This window comes from Pteropus medius, unplaced genomic scaffold, assembly GCF_902729225.1.
Source record: "Pteropus medius unplaced genomic scaffold, Ma_sr-lr_union100, whole genome shotgun sequence".
NCBI classification, from domain to species: Eukaryota; Metazoa; Chordata; class Mammalia; order Chiroptera; family Pteropodidae; genus Pteropus; species Pteropus medius.
Window position 1 is genome coordinate 1,803,585 of NW_024351731.1, and position 18,492 is coordinate 1,822,076.

General features: G+C 52.3%; 1 protein-coding gene across 1 annotated transcript in view; it reads left to right on the forward strand.

The window, feature by feature from the left end:
- TG (thyroglobulin) overlaps positions 1-18,492 on the forward strand; it is a 218,929-nt gene that overhangs the window by 49,704 nt on the left and 150,733 nt on the right. The window contains 4 exon segments of the mRNA XM_039845893.1: positions 64-195; positions 3,605-3,713; positions 8,891-9,082; positions 14,889-15,053. Coding sequence (XP_039701827.1) covers positions 64-195; positions 3,605-3,713; positions 8,891-9,082; positions 14,889-15,053 — 598 coding nt within the window.

Genomic DNA, 18,492 nt, shown 5'->3' on the forward strand with positions numbered 1-18,492 from the left:
GCAGGCCATTGGTGGGGGTATGTTTCATCTGTCCTCGGCCTCACCTGAGAGGTGGGTAACTAGCTCATGTTGCTTGCAGAATGTGCGTCGGATGAGGCCTGTAGCTTCCTCACAGTGTCCACGGTGGGATCAGAAGTCTCGTGTGATTTCTATGCTTGGACGAGTGACAACATCGCTTGTACAACTTCTGGTCAGGTGAGTCACGGCAGCCACGTGACATTTCTGCCTCTTGTCCTCTGTCAGACACACTCTGATTGAATCGATACTTGGCTGATCAGGTGACAGAAATCGTCACTAGCTGATACCATGTTGCTTCCATTTCTTCAAAGTGATGAGACTTCAGAGAACCGAAACTGCATTAGATCAGCGCGGGCTCAAGGTGAGCCTGACGCGAGGTGCCCTTCAGAGCAGTATCGCTTCCTGACACACAGTCAGAGAGCGTTTCAACGATGAGCGCCCCCTCTCTGTTCCCCGCCAGCTTGTGTTATGGGCAGCTTGGGCCGTGGACACCTCAGGCCATTGTCCAGAGCCCTGAAGACCATCTGTCTCTCTGAGTCCCGGGGCCCAGAATTCCTTTCCAGCGTAGAAGTAAAATATGATTATGGTTTAAAAAGGGAAAGAATAAATATTAGTTAGAACCACACGAAACTGCTTTTTCTGTCAAGTCAAAGCTGGTAGAATATTGGCAATTCCATCGTTATCGTGAGTTAGGACAGAAGGGTATGTAGTGAAAGCCAACTTCACATTTCCTAATTTCCTAATTCCTAAACACATGCGAATCATTTTTCTCTCCAGTTCCTTCTGGACCCGTCCAGAAAATGTCTGTGTGTTTATAAGCATCATTTTTTGTTTGTTTACATGCTTATGTTTTATAACATATATTTTTTCTCCCTCGATTTCCTCCCATAATATTTAAATTTTTAGATCTTAGTAATTAACTTTGTTTTTTTTAATGGCAGCATACTACTCTATGAATTATATACATCCGTATACATCTGTATACATCTGTATACGGATGTATGTAATTTACCTCACATTTGTTAAGGATACGTAGATTGATTAGCAGTTTTGCAATGTCACCAACAGAGGTGCGTTGCATGCTCTGTGCCCATGTGCCTGTGTTTGCACGTGAGTGTGTATTCATAAGCGACATCTTGGAAGGGACATGGAGCATGGACCCTGAATTTTAGGGCTCTTGAATTAGGGTCTGCAGCTGCCGGCTTGAGAGAAGAGGCAGGGAGGGGTCTTGGACTGAATGCCACTTTGGGGACATTAGACCATATGCAGTTTCCTTAACCTCAGCCTCTTTGACTGTGGAATGGAGTCTAACTCACAAGCTTCTGGCGAGGATTTGGAAAGCTAACGCAAGACACGCAGTAAACTGTGGAGGGAGTGTTATCTCCTTTGAGTTTAAAAGTTAAAGCATTTGGAGGAGGATGACAATGGTTTTATTGGTTTTGACCATAATGATTCAGACCTGCCTTAGGATATATTGGGGGTGGGGGTTTGGGATGAGAGTTGTAGGCAGGGATGGAGGAGAGGCTTGTAGACTGGTGTCACTGAGCAAGAACTCGCTGCCGTTAGCGCCATGACTGAGCACCTGGGCTTTTTGTCACCCTCTTCTGCCATCAGACAGTGCAGACAAGCTCGATTTATTTGTTACCTGGGGGTTCTAGGTGCCGCTCCCCCATCTTGGCTGGTCCATGATTCCGCTAACACGACACCTCCGTCCAGACCTCCCTCAGGTCCTTTGTGGTCGAGGGGCCCAAGGTCACAGCTGCCAGTGACAGTGGCTCCCTAGGCAACTGTCAAGTCATTGGGAATCCCTGATTTAAAGAAATTCTACTTCTTCTCTTTCCCTAAAAGATCAGAACGAGCTTATAGAATTAACAATCACGACAAAACTAGCGGACAGTTACTGAGCACTTACGAAGTACCTGGCATCTCTCTGAGCAAAGGTATTAGATGATTGATTATTTGATCCTCTGATATTGGACAGCTGCTCGTGTCATAGGTATGGATTTTAGTCTACAAGAAATATGACGTTTTGTCCTTAAAAGAGAAGCAAAGCAGGAGCGACCTCTACCTCCAGTCCCCAGCCCGTGAGAGACGCTGTCTCACAGGCAGGATTGTTGAGAACGCGGCTCTGGAGCCTGGCAGCCAGGGTTCGCGTTCCGGCCTCACTAACTGCAGGCTGCTCTTTCCCCCCTGGGGTCCCCAGAACCCCACCTGCGGTGTCATGTGGGGGTATGAGCGGCCCCCACACCACAGAATTATTGTGAGGATCGAGTCAAGACATTCGTGGGGACGCTCCGGGGACAGTTTCTGCCAGAGGGCGAAGGCTCAGTGACATACCATGGTCACCGCCGTCGCTGTCAGTGCTGGAACCCACTCGCCCGGTCGGCAGGAAGCCCCGCCTCTGCTGTTTTCAGGCTTCTCTCCAGGGCCAGGGCCTCTCAGGTTAGGGCGGAAAAAGGAAAGAACTAAATATTAGAACCACACGACACGGCTGCTTCTATAAGTCAAGCTGGAAGACTGTTGGCGGTTCCAGGCATCCCGAGTCACGGGGGTCAGGGGCGATCACCGAGCACGGGCGATAGACCCGCCCAGCTTGGCGCTGAGGCCACGGTCCCAGGCGCTGCCCTCAGGCCCCTCGGCACCGTGCTTTCTGGGCCAGGCCTGGGTGCAGAAGGGACTCTTCGCCATGGCGGGAGCCCCACGCGCTGGGTCTGGCTCCCCGGGTCTGTCGTCCAGCTGACACTCGCTCCGCCCCCACCAGGGCCTGGCCGCAGACATCGGGAGGCCCTCTAAAGTCTGCAGGACTCTTTCCCTGCCCGGGCCAGCACCCCTTCAGTGAGCTCGGGTTTTCCAAAAGCAGGAAGAGCCGTTGCCTTATATCATGTAGCTTCGCGGGAGCCTCTGCCCTCCCCAAAATTCCCAGCCAGGAAACTCAGAGTTGGGCAACTTTGGGGGGAGGACAAAATACTGGGAACCACACAGAACTTGATAAAAACAGCTTTATCGTTCACACCCACACAGCAAGGACGCGACAATAGAAATGGGGACGGCCAGGTCTTTGCAAGTCTGACCTCTGCATTTCCAGGCTTAGGGACCTCGTCCCGACCCTCACCGGATGTAAGCTGTGTGCCTAGCAGGGCGTCCGAGAGCTGGCCACTGCCTCTCCTCCTCCCACCATCGCCCACCTGCTAAGCGACAGCCCCCGGGACCGGCAGACCTCGTTCTCACGACACCTCAGAATTCCTGGTCTCCGCTCCCGCTTTGTCCTCTGCTTCACATCCGCCTTCTCCTGCTTCCACCTGACACACTTACCTGTGCGTCAGGACCGCTCCAGATTCATGTCGGCAGGCGCGGCTCTGTCTTCTGTAGTCACCTCCTCTTGAATTGCTCGTGTCTTTGCAGGGCTGGAATTTGCTGCTCACACGCCGTGTGCTCCAGGGGACTGACCGGTCCACACCCCCGAGCGACGATCTCCTCTTCTTCATTTTCGCAGCCTCCGCGCCTGGCCACAGTTAGGGTCTGACCAACGCTTGTCGCGTTGGGTCGACTATCATGGGACGGTGATACCGCCTTTCTCTGTCTTCAGGTTCAAGCCGCCATGGGGAACTCGAAGGCCATCGGCTTTGGAAGTCTGAGGTGCCAGGTCAGAGTGAGGAGCGGGGCTCGAGGCTCTCCGGCCGTGTATTTGAAAAAGGGTAGGTGGGTCAATCTGCATGGCTGGCGGCCTCGGCAGCTTCACCTGGCGGAGGTTTGGCACTGCTTCCCAGCTTTGTGCACTCAGGGAGGAGCGGATGGCCCCCAGCCCACGCCGGGCATGGTACCTGGCTTCTCCCCCCTCGGCCTAAATCATCCTCATGGTTGATCCTCAGCACAGACCCGCAGGGGTCAGCGGCTTGTTCGGCAGGTGAGGAACTGGGGTGCGGAGCGGATGCAGAGGCCGCTGGCGGAGCCCGGCAGAGCCCAGCCTGGGTGCGGGACGCAGCCCCGTGAGGCTGCCTGTGGCTCGCGGCGTCTGGGCTCTGAGCTCCCTGCACCCGCCCCTCCTGCGCCTTCCACCCTTGGAGCTTCGCCCTCCTCCTCTCTCATCCCCTCCCTCCCCGGAAGTGGGCAGACCTTCTCCCAGCTGGACCAAATGTCCGAGCGCTGGCTGTCATCAGCCTGTGCTCAGGACCTCCACGGTCTTGGGGGGCAAATGCAGATTCCGAGGCGATCAATCAGGTTTGGCAGAGATTTTGCCTTTCCAACAGCCTCTCGGGACCGCCAAAACTGCTGGTCCCTGGGCCACACTTTGAGTAGCTGGCGTGTATCATTTTGAACAGTTTACAGCTCACTTGCCCAGGCATTCTTTCATTCCACCCTCACAGAAATTCTTGGAGGAATCTTCACTTTCCACGTGAAGAGACTGAGGCTTAGGGAGAGTGAGATTGCCCAAGGTCATCCTGCTAGAAAATCGGGAGCTGGGTGTGAACCTCAGCGTGTCTGCATTCCCCTTCCCAAAGGGGCAAATGGAATAAACACTTTCCAGTCTTCGCGGCGCATGTGGGAGACGCAGCAGTTCTCTCCTACGTGCGGTTCTGCCCCGCCCCGCTTGTCTCCTGCTTTCCCTCCGTCAGGGCCAAGAGGGGAGCCAGCTATGCAGGGTCAGGAGGCCTGGGCCACAGCTAGGCTCTGCCCCGTGAGCTGCGATGCCTCCACTGGCCACTGCTCCGTGGGCCCTCGCTTCCCTCAGATGAGGGTGAGGAAGCTGGGGGGCCGCCTGCCTGGGTCGTCCCAGCCCTGTCACACCGGCTGTGTGATCTGGGACATGTTCCTTGACATTCGAGGTATCTGTGCTTCCTCACTAGTCAAATAAGAGTCACAGTAATGAGGTGACACGTCTGAAGCTTTTAGAACAGTGCGTGGCACGCAGAAATGGTAAGCGCAGGAGACATCGACGGGTGTTTCCATTCTTGCTAAAAGCTCCCTGATAGTGCGAGGCTCAGCCTGGGGACCAGAGGACAGCCGAGGGGGCCCGAACGGGGACTTGGGGGTGGGACTGCAGGGTGGCAGGCCTGCCATTCTGTTAAGTCCAAACTCAGGGCAGGTGGCGTGGCTCCCAGCAGCTTTGGACTTAAGCCATGAACAGCTGGCAGAGAGCGGGCTCGAAGCCTCAGCCCAGGCCCAGAGCCTCCTCTGACCTTGGTAGTGGCTCTCGGCAGGGACAGGCATTTGTGCTTTGTGTCTCTACTGGGTTATTTTTGTCACCCGCTGCCTCCATCCTGTGTGAGCAGATGTTTCCCCTGGGAGAGTGGAGTCCGGCAACGTGCCACGTCTTCCATCTGCAGCCAGGGTGACCGGAACCTCTGTCCCAGTATTTATTCCAATTACATTCACTATCCATTTCAAAAATAACAAAGCATACAGGTTATTTTCTAAAAAGGAAAACTTCAATAACAGAAGTAGCCCCTCCCAAAAACGTTCTTTAAAACCGTACCTTGGCCTTTAATCACATCTTTTAAAAATACAATTTTATTTCTTTTTAAGTATTTTTTTTCCCTCCTCCTTCTCTCCTGAAAGTGTGTACTTTGGAGGTAGATCGCAAGGGAAATTGGGATGCTTCCTTGCTGCCAAAGTCACCAAAGGCAGAACTGTATTTTTTGCTTCTTCATTTTGTTTTGCTTTAAAAAAAAAAAACAACATTAGTTTTAAAGCAGAAAGTGCACAGACCCAGCCATTCCGGATTCGGGTGTAGTAGAGAGAGAAAGGAGGTCGGCATAAGCCGGATCTGGCCTCAGATTCCCTCGTCCCGCTCTGGTCAGGAATGGCTTCCTCGTTTTACTTTCAGTAAAATGAGAATAAAATGTAAAGTAAAGGACACGGTTTCTGAAAGTCCCCTGCACAGCCCTGGCACCTAGTAGGCAGTGAACCGTGTCCATTCATATGCCTGAGCTTCAGTGACCTGGACGGTGGGACAGCTTGATCCGTCATTGTACCGTCCCCCGCCTACACCCGCTTCCAGTCTGTGGCCTTGAAGATGGAGGAGGAGCCACGTGATTTTTCAGCATCAAAGGAAGACCGTGCCAAGAGGGTCTCTGCGGACGGTCTGGCCCAACCCCTCATTTCACAGGGGAGGTCTGGAAGGAGGCAGCATCGTGCCAGGACTTCGGGGCACAGCCCGCCCGACTCTGAACGACGTGCCCGGCCTGCTGCAGCGCCTGGGACCCTCGAGTGCATTGCTCGGTGCTGGCACGTCCCTCAAGCGTTTACCGAGCCCCCACGGTGTGATACACACTTGGCAGGTGCCGCGGATGCAGCTGTGAGCGAAACAGACAGAACCACTGATTGATAAAGGAATCGATCCAGTAATGAGACCATTTCAGAGGGTGACACGGGCTTTGATGAAAATGAAACAGGACAATGGGATAAAGATAGACATGGGCCACCTGAGACGGTCCCATCCACAGACACGGACGGTCGATCCGTGGTTACTAGGGACTGCAGAGGGGAGAGGGAGAGTTAGTGTTTGGTAGTGACAGAGGAAAAGTTCTAGAGATAGACGGTGGCGATGGCTGCACGACGATGTGAATGTATTTAATGCCATTTAACTGAACGCTTAAGAATGGTTAAAATGATCAATCTTACGTTGTGCATAGTCCATCATGATTAAAAAATGATGAGAAGAATGGACATAAGCTGATTTAGGGTGATCAGGGAAGGGACTTCAGAGGCGGGCGTTAGAGCTGGCGTCTGCAGGGTGAGGAGAAGCCCCGCCTCCCCCGCAATGATCTCAGCGCAATGGTCACCTGTGCGGGGCCACGCGGAGGATGCCAAGGTGAGCCGAGATCTGGCTCTGTAGTCCAAGGAACACTGCCCAATGGGACATTCTGCAGTGATGGAAATGTCCTATAAATCTTTATTGTCCAAAATGATAGCCAGTAGCCACACGCGGCTACTAGCACTTGGATTGTGGCTATTGCAACATGAACCTTGAAGAACTGAAATCGATATTTGGATAGTCACATACGGCTAGTGCCACTGCCCGGGACGGCAGGGAATGGCACCAGGGAATCGCAGGCTGATGGGGGAAGCAGACGCTACTTCAAGTGGCTTAAGTACAAGGTCAAGGATGTTAGAGACCGTAGTGTTAGAGTGTAAGAGAGATCAAGGAAGGGAGAAATGAAATCTAACCGTAAAAAACCTGAGGGATGGACCCTTTATAACCTGGGGGATGGACCCTTTATAACCTGGAGGATGGACCCTTTTATAACCTGAGATGGACCCTTTATAACCTGAGAGGATGGACCCTTTATAACCTGGAGGATGGACCCTTTATAACCTGGGGATGGACCCTTGTGCCACAGAGAGAGGATGGACCCTTTATAACCTGGGGATGGACCCTTTATAACCTGGAGGATGGACCCTTTATAGCCTGGGGATGGACCCTTATAACCTGAGAGGATGGACCCTTTATAACCCTGAGGGATGGACCCTTGTGTGCAAATGGGCTTTGGAGAAGAGTGGGTGGGGCTTTGCCAGCACAGCGAGAGCCAGTGCTCGGAGGGGGAGATGCCCGCCCTTTGGAGACTTGAGCAGCAGCTAAGATATGGTCTATCTTTTTATCTGTTTAACATCTGAGAGGATCACATGCTGTCATCCCCATTGTACAGATGGAAAAGCCGAGGCTCCAAAGAATTAGGACTTTGCTTGCTGGGAGTACTATAGGGATTTGCACTCAGGTGTGTCTTGTTCTGAAGCTTGTGCTTTGGGTCCCATGCGGTACATGCTCCGTTCCCTCTGGGTGCACGAGTCAGGGAGGACCGGTGGGCTGCTGGGCCGGTGGGAGGTCGGGGCAGTGAAGAGCGCAGGCTCTGGCCTTGGCCTTCCTTCTGCCACCCACCGTTTGTGGAGACCGAGGCTCGAAGACTCTTCGCTGGGCAAGGCTCTCTTTCCTCAGATGTAAAATGGACATAATAATAGGACAGACGTTTTGGCTATAGTCCCTGAAAAAAATCTCATATTTGCAAAATGATGCTCTAAAAATAACAGGGCTTATGGGAAAACCGGAGTTAGGAACAGGCAGAGCCTAAGCCATGGCATGTCTAACCGGGAGAATGACAAAATTGGTAACAATGCCACTTAAAATCCACAGTTTAAAAAAGACATATTGAACCCTTCCCAAAGAAATGCTGCCGGAGATGTAAAGGGCAGGTAGCTTGATGGGGTGGGTGCAGGGAAGGGTCGGGACTGCTGTTATGAAGGCGAGGGCCAGAAGTCCAAAGAGGAGGGGAAATCACAAGTGTCACTTTGAAGACAGAGCCGTCGGCTGGTCTGAGAAAGAACGTGGGCCGACGGGCATGGCGTACACTCCCGTTTCCCTGCAGCTTCCTGGGTTCCGCTGCTTTTGTCTGTTCTGCATTCGCCTGTTGTTTGACGGCACGAGGCAGTGACATGCTGGGGAAAACTGTAGATTAACCGACGCGACTTCAGCATCACGGGGGCCCAGCTTCCTGCCCACCACACGTTTGAACCACTTTGTATGACAGAAACGCACGCGATAGCGGAGCAGGTGGACCGTGGCGCACAGAGCAGCGAAACACAACGAGGTCATGCCCTAAGCACGTGACACAGTGTCCATGTGTATAGTTGGTGCTCAATAAGTATTTGCTGGTGATAATAAGGACAACAACCAGCTCTCCATCCTCCCCTTTAAATTCTCAAAAGTGTCACAGGCAGTGGTCCAGGTCTGCTGGTTCGGGACCAGAAAGCATCTCACTGTGAGCCACACGCTACCCCCAGCACAATCAGAGGGTCCACTGTCCTACGACCAGCAAACTCTGGTCAGCTCTGCGTAGTTTTGAGATCTTTTAACTTTTTTCCTTGTCTTTTCTCTCAGACCCAGAATTTACCACAACGAGCCAGAAAAGCTTCGAACAAACTGGTTTCCAAAACACTCTCTCGGGAATGTACAGCCCTGTCGTGTTCGCAGCCTCAGCGGCCGACCGGATGGAGGCGTACCTCTTCTGCCTTCTTGCCTGTGACCGTGACTCCTGCTGCGATGGCTTCATCCTCATGCAAGTCCGAGGAGGTAACGTAGTTTACAACCCGGGGTCCACCAAAGACGGGTCACAGAAGCCAGGACGTACGATATGGAAACTGCTGTGGGGGTTGCAGGCGTGAGGTGACCACACCCACGTAGGAGGGGATATTCACAGACACGAAGTCAGGGACAATCCCTGACCATTTTGACATGTCACATGCCGTGCGAGCCACTTCACGCTGTCATATTGATTTTGTTCCTTGCTGCTATGTTCAGGGCAGGTATTGCGAGCTCCATTTTACAAACTGAGAAACTGAGGCTCAGAGAATTTAAACCATTTGCTCACGGTCCATAGTTTGCAAAGTGATAGAGTCGAGATTCGAGCCCAGGTGTGCCTTTGACAGCTCCTCGTTGACACCTCTGAAGCCTGGGCTGGCCACATTCGTCAAAAAACAGGGGTTCATTCTCATCCCTCATGATCATTCATTCAAAGGTTATCAGTTTGAGTGCCTACTGTGTGCCAGGCCCTGTCATCTGTAGGACTGGAATTTTCCGTTGTCTCTCAACAGAGGAGATGGACTTCTGTTTACAGAAATAAATTCATGTACTTGGCTATGTACCCTAGTGATCGAGAAGGGACTTTGGTGTCACACAGACCTGGTTCTGGTCACTGCTCTGTCACTTTCTGGCTGCGTAATCTAGGGCAAGTTGCTTAAACTATCTAAGTTGCAGTTCTCCTGCCAATAAAATAAAGATAATGGTAATTCTTATTTGACTATTTGTTAGGAAGATAATGGGCACAAAATGCTAGACTTGGATTTGGTTCCTGGTGTGCTATGAATTTAGTAACAGAGGGGCTTAACAACCACCTATGGGACTGGCTGCATTGACGTACGGAGAATTCTGAAAATTAAAAATATTAAAGTAGTCGCTTTCAGTCAGTAACGAACTTCGTATGTGCAGAGTCCAGTGTGCTAGGTGCTGGGAACAGATAAAGGGAGCTCGGAGTCTAGTGGAGGGGAGAGGTGTATCATGAAAGGACCGTGACCTTCACTCAGTCATTCGTGCTGTCATCCAGCAGACAGGTACTGAGCACTGCTCGGCACTAGGCTCGAGAGGCAGCAGAAGTATCGAGACCGTTGGAGCCTTAGAAGGCAAAGGAGGGAGGTACCAAGGGGCCTTGGTGGTCAGGGAAGGCTTCCTGGAAGAAGAGACATGCGGGCCAGTTTTGGTGGGATGGGTAGTGTTTACATGACGAGAAAAGAGGAAGAGTCTGTCCCTGGCGGCCCTTCCTGTGAACCGAGCTAGAGGCAGGAAGACTGTGTGTGCCGAAGAATATTAACTGTGACGTTGGGCTTCTCAGTCAGCAGGTCATTTTAAAGCACCTATCACAGATAGCACCTGTGATCAACTCCAGTATCTGCATGTCATCCGTCCTGAGAAGGCAAACCCCACCTCCTGGCTGCTAGAGCTGACCGCCTCCGCCTTCTTGGGGGGGTGGGGGGTGGGCTGGCTCCATCCTCATTCCCATGTTCCACCCCATCTGTCCTCAGCCAGTGCCCTTCGCTGTCCCCCACTCTGCAAGTCCTCTAAGATTCTTAGACTCTCTCCCTCCTTGAGAGCCACCTGGAGCACAGCGCAGCCTTCCCGCCAGGTCCTGTTCTAATTCTCTCCTTTTCCACCAGAGCCAAACCCTACGATCTGAAACCTCATCACCTCGGTCACCGGTCACCCGTCCCAGGAGTGTCTTCCATCCTCTTTGGCTGGTTGTCCCCAGCAGTGACCCTTTGGACCACCCCCTGGTTCTTTAGACCCTCCTGACCTCCCAGACCCCTTTTCTCTTACTCAGGCCTCTCGGTCCCGTTCGACTTCCTGCGTGTGTCCTTTGACTGTCGGTGGGTTCCTCTGGCAGAGGTCTAGGTCCACGCACTCGTCTGCTGTCTCGGTGGATCCCTTGGGTGTCCCACTGGCGTCTCGAAGTCAGCTCGTCTCTACAGGAATGGATAGTTTCACCCTAAACGAGCCACCGCTCTTATGAACCCCATCTCGGGGAAGGGCAGCCATGCCACAGACCCGGGCAGCCTGCTGAATCGCCTCGCAGCTTCCTTCCCTCATTTGTCACGGCCATTTTTTTTTTTTGGTTGCTGCTTTCGTGACATCGCTGGGATAGAGATGTCTTTCATCCCCCACCTCAGCCGTCTGTATTCTGGACTGTGTTATTTTCCTCTTGTCAAGTGTGGCAATCTCACTTAATTGCACCCACCCCACCCCCCAGCGCTAAATTCCTACCCTTGAAATCAGCCCATACAGCTCTAAGCCTTACTCACGCTCTCCTCTTCGTGAAATACTTTGTCTCTGCTGTTTGTATCTGAGTTCACACATCCATTTCCCTGGTGGATTAAAATTTCCAGCACTAAGAAACAGCCATTTCCCTGTAGTCCCTAGGAGAGCCACGCACACTGTAGGTGCTGAGCAAGGCTGGTGAACTTGGTAGATCCCAAAGAGAGGACGTGATCTATCCGATGCCCACATTCCGGTGGTCAGCAAGGTGAACTAGGACCCGGGTTGCCTGATTCATGGCATGAGGAGCGTGTGCTCTATTCCCTGACCCCACTGCCTTCCAATCAAACCCAGAGAGAGAAAAGGATAATTATTAACGGCTAGGCTCTGAATAAAAGGTAAATATGACTTTGAAATCATATAACAAATGTTTCGCCCTATTCAGGGTGATAGAGTAAAGCTTCCCCAAATGCCGAGCAATGCCAGTTAAGCAAATCTTAACTAAGTGCGAAGGAGGGGGAAGGTAACTCTAGACGGCGGGAATGGCACCTGCAATGGCCCTGTGGTGGGAGGGTGTGTGACACAAAGGAGAAGCTGGGGGGAAGCCATGGTCCCTGGTGCAGAGAGCTGAGCGGGAAGACGGGGCCCTGGTCTGAGGATGGGCAGGAGGCGGGGGTGAGGCCATGGAGAACCTTGCGCGTTGTGCCAAAAGTTGTTTTTATTCTAAGAATGACGGGAAGCTCTTGCAAATTTTAAGCAAAAGAGTGTCGTGATCCGACGTGAATTTTGAAATGAGCACTTCGGCTTCCGTGTGCAGAAGGTAATGGGTAGGGAGCCAGAGTAGATGCAGAGAGATGAGTTAAGTATCATCCCACTAGTCCAGGGAGCAGAGACGGGAGCTGGGGCTGGGGTGACAGCAATGGAGATGGAGAAGAGGGGGCAGATTCCAGGTACGTTTAGGAGGCAGTATCGGCAGGACTCTGGATACGGGGGTTGAGAAGGGAAGTGTCAGATCATTCTCGGCTCTCTAGCTCGGTCACCTGGTTGGATAGTTCTCTGGTACAGTGAGTAACGGAAGGGATCGGATGTCGGATTTGGTGGTGGGAGAGAGAGATTAGGGAAGGTCATGAATCCCATGCGGGTAGGCTAATTTTGAAGTGCTTTTAAGATATTCACAAGATGTGGACAGCTTTTGGGTATAAAAATCCAGAGCTCAGAGGGAAAGTCTAGCAGGAGATAGGAATGTGTGAATTTCTGGCATTGAGGTATCAGAGGAAGTACAGGGCGAGTTGATGGAGGGGGCTGGGGACGGATCCCATGAACACCTACACAACAGGTAGAGAATCTTCAAGGAGGTCAGAGAACAGGCAGCTGGACAGGGACGGGGAGATCCAGGAGGGTGATGCTTCATGGAAATCAAAGTGAAGGCAGTTGTCAATCGACAATTCTGAATGCTGCTGAGCGTTCGAACAGGTGATTACTGAGAGCTGGTGCGGTTAGCTCAGAGTGGTCCGTGGCAGCTAAAATGAGAATGTTTTGTTGGAGTCATAGGGCAGAAATCTGGATTAGACTGAGTTGGATCCTTAAATTCCTGGTAGGTTCAATCTCTGTGATTACATGATGTGTGTTCCTGTTCGTGTTTATGTAAGATAATATACATATAGATAGATGACAGATGTTATGTACACGTACACGCGCCCGTACACTTGCGCATGTATACAGCATGGCTTTCTGTGTACCTGTTCTTAGCAAATCCAGAAGCCTTCTGCCTTCTTTGAACTAAACGCCTTTTCTGCAGATGCTCGGGCACTCACCAGACCATACGGTTTATTCAAATTGGAAAGATTGACTTCATTTTCCTTAGGATCATGTATGGAAGAAGTATTTTGTTTCATGGAACAGTTAGCCCGCAACACCCCCTCTTTCCATGCTGTTTCTGGCTAGCACCTCACTTTCTTCCCCTCCAAGACTAACCCGGGATCTGTGATTTCTCTTGAGCTGAGCAGCCACCTCGCCACCCTGCAAGTTAAGCTGTCTTCGAGACAGACGTAACACATCAGGCAGATGTATTCCACAGGCTTGCCCAGTGGGCAGATTTGGAGTTTTAACTTGCAAAGCTTTGGCTGGGTCTGCTGACGACCAGGAACAGAATCCTGCCATATCCTTTCACCGCAGTCTGGAAATCCACTTAACTTTCTAGTAGATTCCCCCTCCTCCCCTCTCCCATTATCCCAGCAACACTCCAGCCTCCTCCAGCCTCCAACCCCTAAATGGCTTTGTTTCCACTGATAATTATTAATAGAAATCCAGGAGGCTCTGGACTTGCATTTTAGTTGAGGCTGCTTGGCGGGAAGGTTCAGAGGGGCTCTCGCGGCCTGAGGTTCATGGGAGTGTGATCAGAGCTGACAGTGTGATCAGCAAAAGTGACCTCTAACCCCTAGCCACCCCCACCTCTCAGAAATATGGAATTTTACCTGACGCTTTAGCAGTAGGAAGAAGCTGCATGCGTTCCTTCGGGGGTCTGAGAGCAGGAGGAAGGCACAACCGCCTCTTGTTTAATTCCGCGATTCTGGTGTTTGGCCTGCGAGGGGCGCAGCCACAGGGCTCAGGCTTCCTCTGAGTTCTCAGCAGGCTCTTGCTGCACCTCTGCACCCCGGAGCTCAGCCTGGGCCTTGGAGAACCACTCGCCACCTGCCAGCCACTTCGCTTCCCTGTCGGCCAGCAAAACCATCTCCCTTCCCGTGCGTCCGTTCCCTCCTCTGTGCCGTGAAGCAGTCTAAGCAGGTCAGGGCATCTGGCTGTGCACTAGAATCATCTGTGGTGCTGTTTACAAACACCAATTCCCAAGTGTCCCCCGCCCCCACCCTGCGACCCCATCAAGTCAGAAGCTCTGTGGCTGGTGCCAAGGACCGAGCATTTCCAGAACCCTCCCTGTGTTTTTACATGTCGGCTTAAGCACCTAGTTTGGGAACCACCACGTTAGAGGATCACCAGGCTCATTTTTTTTTGCACAGAGATGCTGCTGCTGCTGATGATGATGACTTTTAAATGACTGCGGGTGAAAAGTGGCCCGTGGAAGGGAGGAGGACAAAATGTCCGATTTGTAAGCCAGACACACATGAGTCATCTACTTTGGGGACATTTTGATGAGAGATAAGTCTGAAGCTGTATCTGGATTTGGATATAAATTAGGAGAGAGAGAGAGAAAAGCTGTCATTTACTTCCGTAAAGTTTCACAAAGATGACTCTGGTGGGTGGGGGTAGGAAATGGGGATGGAGGGTTCTGGCACGAAGACGGCCTCTAATGAGGGAGGAAAGGGCCAGCGGGCAAGGTGGTGGCGCTTCCCTTGGGAATTTGCCAGTGACACAACCGTAGGACCCGCAGGGAAGAACGACCTAGTTTAAAACCAGTCTCCTGAGTTCCAGTGACCCTCTCCGTTCCCGAGGAGCTTCCCCCATCCCCACCCTAGAAGCCTCTTCGGGCACAGAGGCAAGCTTCTAAGGGGGCCCTGCCTGTCTCCTGTCACAAATGTCCCCCATCACATCTACCCCTCGTCCCTCTCGTGATCTGCAGGTCCCATCATCTGTGGGTTGCTGAGCTCCCCCGACGTCCTGCTTTGCAATGTCGAAGACTGGAGGAATCCCTCCGAAGCCCAGGCTAATGCTACCTGTCCTGGCATGACCTACGACCGAGCGAGCCGCCAGGTGACATTGCGTCTGGGAGGCCAGGAATTCAAGAGTAAGTCTCTGTCTTCAGCCCACGTTCCTTCCGAATTCGTTTTCCTCCACAGCGAGGTCTTCTGCTACTTTCTGAGGAGGCCTGTCAGGGGTCTATACCTCTGAAAAGAGACTGTACCGTAAATGCTGCATAAAAAGCAACCACAGCAGCTCAGCAGCGTTCCATGAGAGGCACGAGTTAGCTCTCAAGGCCACAGGTCGCTGGCGATGGGCCGGCTCAGTAGGCAGCCGGCCGACCTCAGCCGGGCTCACTCGTGCACCTGGGGGTCGGGTGGCAGTTGGCTGGTCTGGACCTGGCTGGGGTGGCTGGCGCTGCTTCGCCTGTCAGGCCCTCATCCTCCTCCTGGATGAGGACATTTTCTCCTGTAGATGGCAGAAGCACGAGAGGACAGGAAACAGGTCAGGCCCACAGAGGTCGAGGCTTGGAGCCGACCCCGTGGCTTCTGTCTCACTGCGCTGGCCACGGCTGATGACACAGCCCCACTGCACGTGTGGGGCTGGGGAAATGCACTTGGCAGCCTTAGTGGCAAGGACTGTGAAGTCCATGCAAAACGTGTGACTACGAGGAGGGGCAAAGAACCGGGGCCAGAAATGTGAGCTGCCCCCCAGATCGGTGCCCCCAGGCCATGGCCCCCCTCTGTGCCAACAACCTTGCCGCCCTCCTATGCGGAGGGGCCGCGAGGGACCGCGGTGCCTCAGTGGGCTCCGTTAGCAGAAGTTCCCTCCAAGCTCGCTCTTTCCCCTCCTTTCTTTCAGAAGCCCTTCTGATCTTCTTCGCAATCTTAGCATCAGAGCGAGAGGTCACCTCTGAGGTCATCTGCTCACCCCCTCATATAGGGAGTGGTGGTAGCGCCTGAGGCCCCCCCAGGGCCGGTCGGCTCTCCTACCTCTGTCTCCCCCGGCCTTGCACTGTCCTCTCTCAGCCGACCCTCGTCCAGGAGGAGTGGACCCTGCTCTGTCCTGAGCTGCGGACTGCCCGCACCAGTACTTGGTGTGGTGGTCGGGACTGGCAGACTCCATATCACCGGAAGCTCATGATATATGCAAATTCTCAGGGCCCACCCCAGACCCCCAGCTGGACCTGGAATCTGTTCTAACAGGCCGTCTGGATGATGCTGTGCCTGCTAAGTTTGGGAAGCATGGACCAGGCGGCCTGGAAGGTCCCCTGATCATCCTTCCAACGCCATAAGTCCGGGTTCATGGGGAGAACAGGGCCTAGGTGCTCGGTCACCTCTCGCCTCCTCTCTGTGCTATTGATGCGCCAGCACCTGAACTCAGAACTCAGCGCCGTGGTTCCAGTCCACCCTCTGAGGGGGCGAGAGCACCTGCAGGTGTCAGCCAGACAGAGGAGGGTGGGGGTTGAGGGGAGGTCAAAGGAGCTGCCCTCGCAGAGCTGTCGGAGGCCTCCTCTCCAAGAGCCGGCACAGACCATCTCCTGCCTCCCCAAGGGGTTTCCAAGACCTGGTTCTCAGTAGACTGCAGCTCTGATGGTGAAGAGCTCACGTCACCTCCTCCGAGAGCCGATCCCCGACGACCTCCCAGAGCTTCGCGCATACGCCACGCGTCGCTCTGTGAGTGCAGCGGGCCGGGCGCCGAAGTGCCTTTGCCTGTCCTCTTCACTCACTAGCCCAGCGGAGAGTTTGCCTGTGCTGTGGAATCCCAGCTTCCGGACACCCGTTGACCTTGATCAAGTCAATAAGTATCTTCGAGCCTAACAGCTTGTCTGTAAAATGGGTTAACGACCGTCCCCATCTCACGGAGATGCTCTAAATAATAACAGTAACGGCAGTAATAGAAATGTCTCGTGTTGCACTTACTATGAGCCAGGCACTCACTGCTCTATGGTCTTGACCTTTACTAACTCATGAATCCTCAGCACAATGCTGTGAGGGTCGGGGGGCACTATTATTATCATTATCCCCATTTTACAGCTGAGGAAACTGAGGCACGCAGCAGTGAGGACTTCCCAGGGTCTCAGAGCTTTTCCATAGAAAGTCTGGGATCTGAAACCAGGCAATCTAGTTCCTCTATATATGTATATGTATATAGTATATATAATATTATCTAATACTAATACTATGTGTCAGACACTTTGTAAGCCCTTTACATATTATCTGTAATATGTCAGCCAGACAGGGGGCAATGTCTTAAAGTGCAAATGAATGAAAAACAGATAATATGTAAAGGGCTTACAAAGTGTCTGACACATAGTATTAGTATTAGATAATATTATTATCGTTTTTAAAATCTGTGATTTTTTTTGTTATAGTTTAAGAACTGGACTGTGTCTTATTAATTTTTGGATATACACCATCAAGCATAAAACTTGGCATAGAGAATACACAATATCTGTGGAGTGCGTATTTATCAAAAGCCTGGAAAAAAATATTGCAGAATTTGGTGGAATTCCATGGCGCTTAGTTTAGTTTCTTCTGGGGTAAATAAAATCGAGCAGCTTATTTATGAGATGGATAGTAAACATATGGTATCTATTACTCTGAGAGGAAGGCCGGGGTGAAAACAAGTATTTGAAAGAAGGCGTATGATATTTTCATGGGCAACAAATCCACAGTGAATTGCTTAACACAGAGCGCGTGCTTGGTATGTGACAAAAAGTCAAGACGGTGCCCTTGTGTGGCCTGGCCGAGGAGGCGTGGGTCCCGAATGGCTTTTGAAGTTTTCGGGTCTTTTTTCAGTGTCCTGTGTACATACTTTGGGATGCAGGCAAAGCTCTGATGGGCATCGGGCAGCCTGATCCAAAATGGAGGCTGGAGCTACCAGCATGTTCTACTTCAAGACTTAACGGGTCTGTGGGGAGCAAGGGTCAACAGGACCAGGGATCCTGGGCTCAGGGGTGCAGTGCCGAGCTGAGCGGGGAGGTGTGTGGACAGGCATGAGGGGGCAGTTGCTGGGCTCACTCGTCCCCCCCGCTTCTGTTTAACCTTCACGCCTCAAGGGGGCGTCCACCCTGGGTCTGCACCGCCCAAGTTCCCAACGGGCTCCCTGGGTGTTTTCAACTATTAGGTGTTGGCTGGATCCATCTTTCTATTCCTAAGAAAAAAGGCTTGGAAAGCTCTGGGGCTGCATACGCCTCGTTTCTGACAATATCTTAAAGTGCAAATGAATGAAAAACAGGCAGATTAAAATGTCCCCTAGTGCCCGTAGGGACTTAAAATCTGGTAGGAAAAACAGACCTTGGCAGAAATACTCCTGGGCTTACTCAGAATTGCAGAGCTTTGTGTCGGTGAGGGACGGTGGGGCGTGGCCTGATGGTTGGCACCCCGGTCACAGGAACCGATTTTGTATCAGTGATGGTCATTATCTTGTGGTGCTGGGAGCGAGGTCGAGACAATGTGTCAGTGATGGCCCCAGGTGCACCTAGAGCAGATGTGTATCGTCTTACAAATAAGACGACATAATAGCTATCATCCATCGTGTGT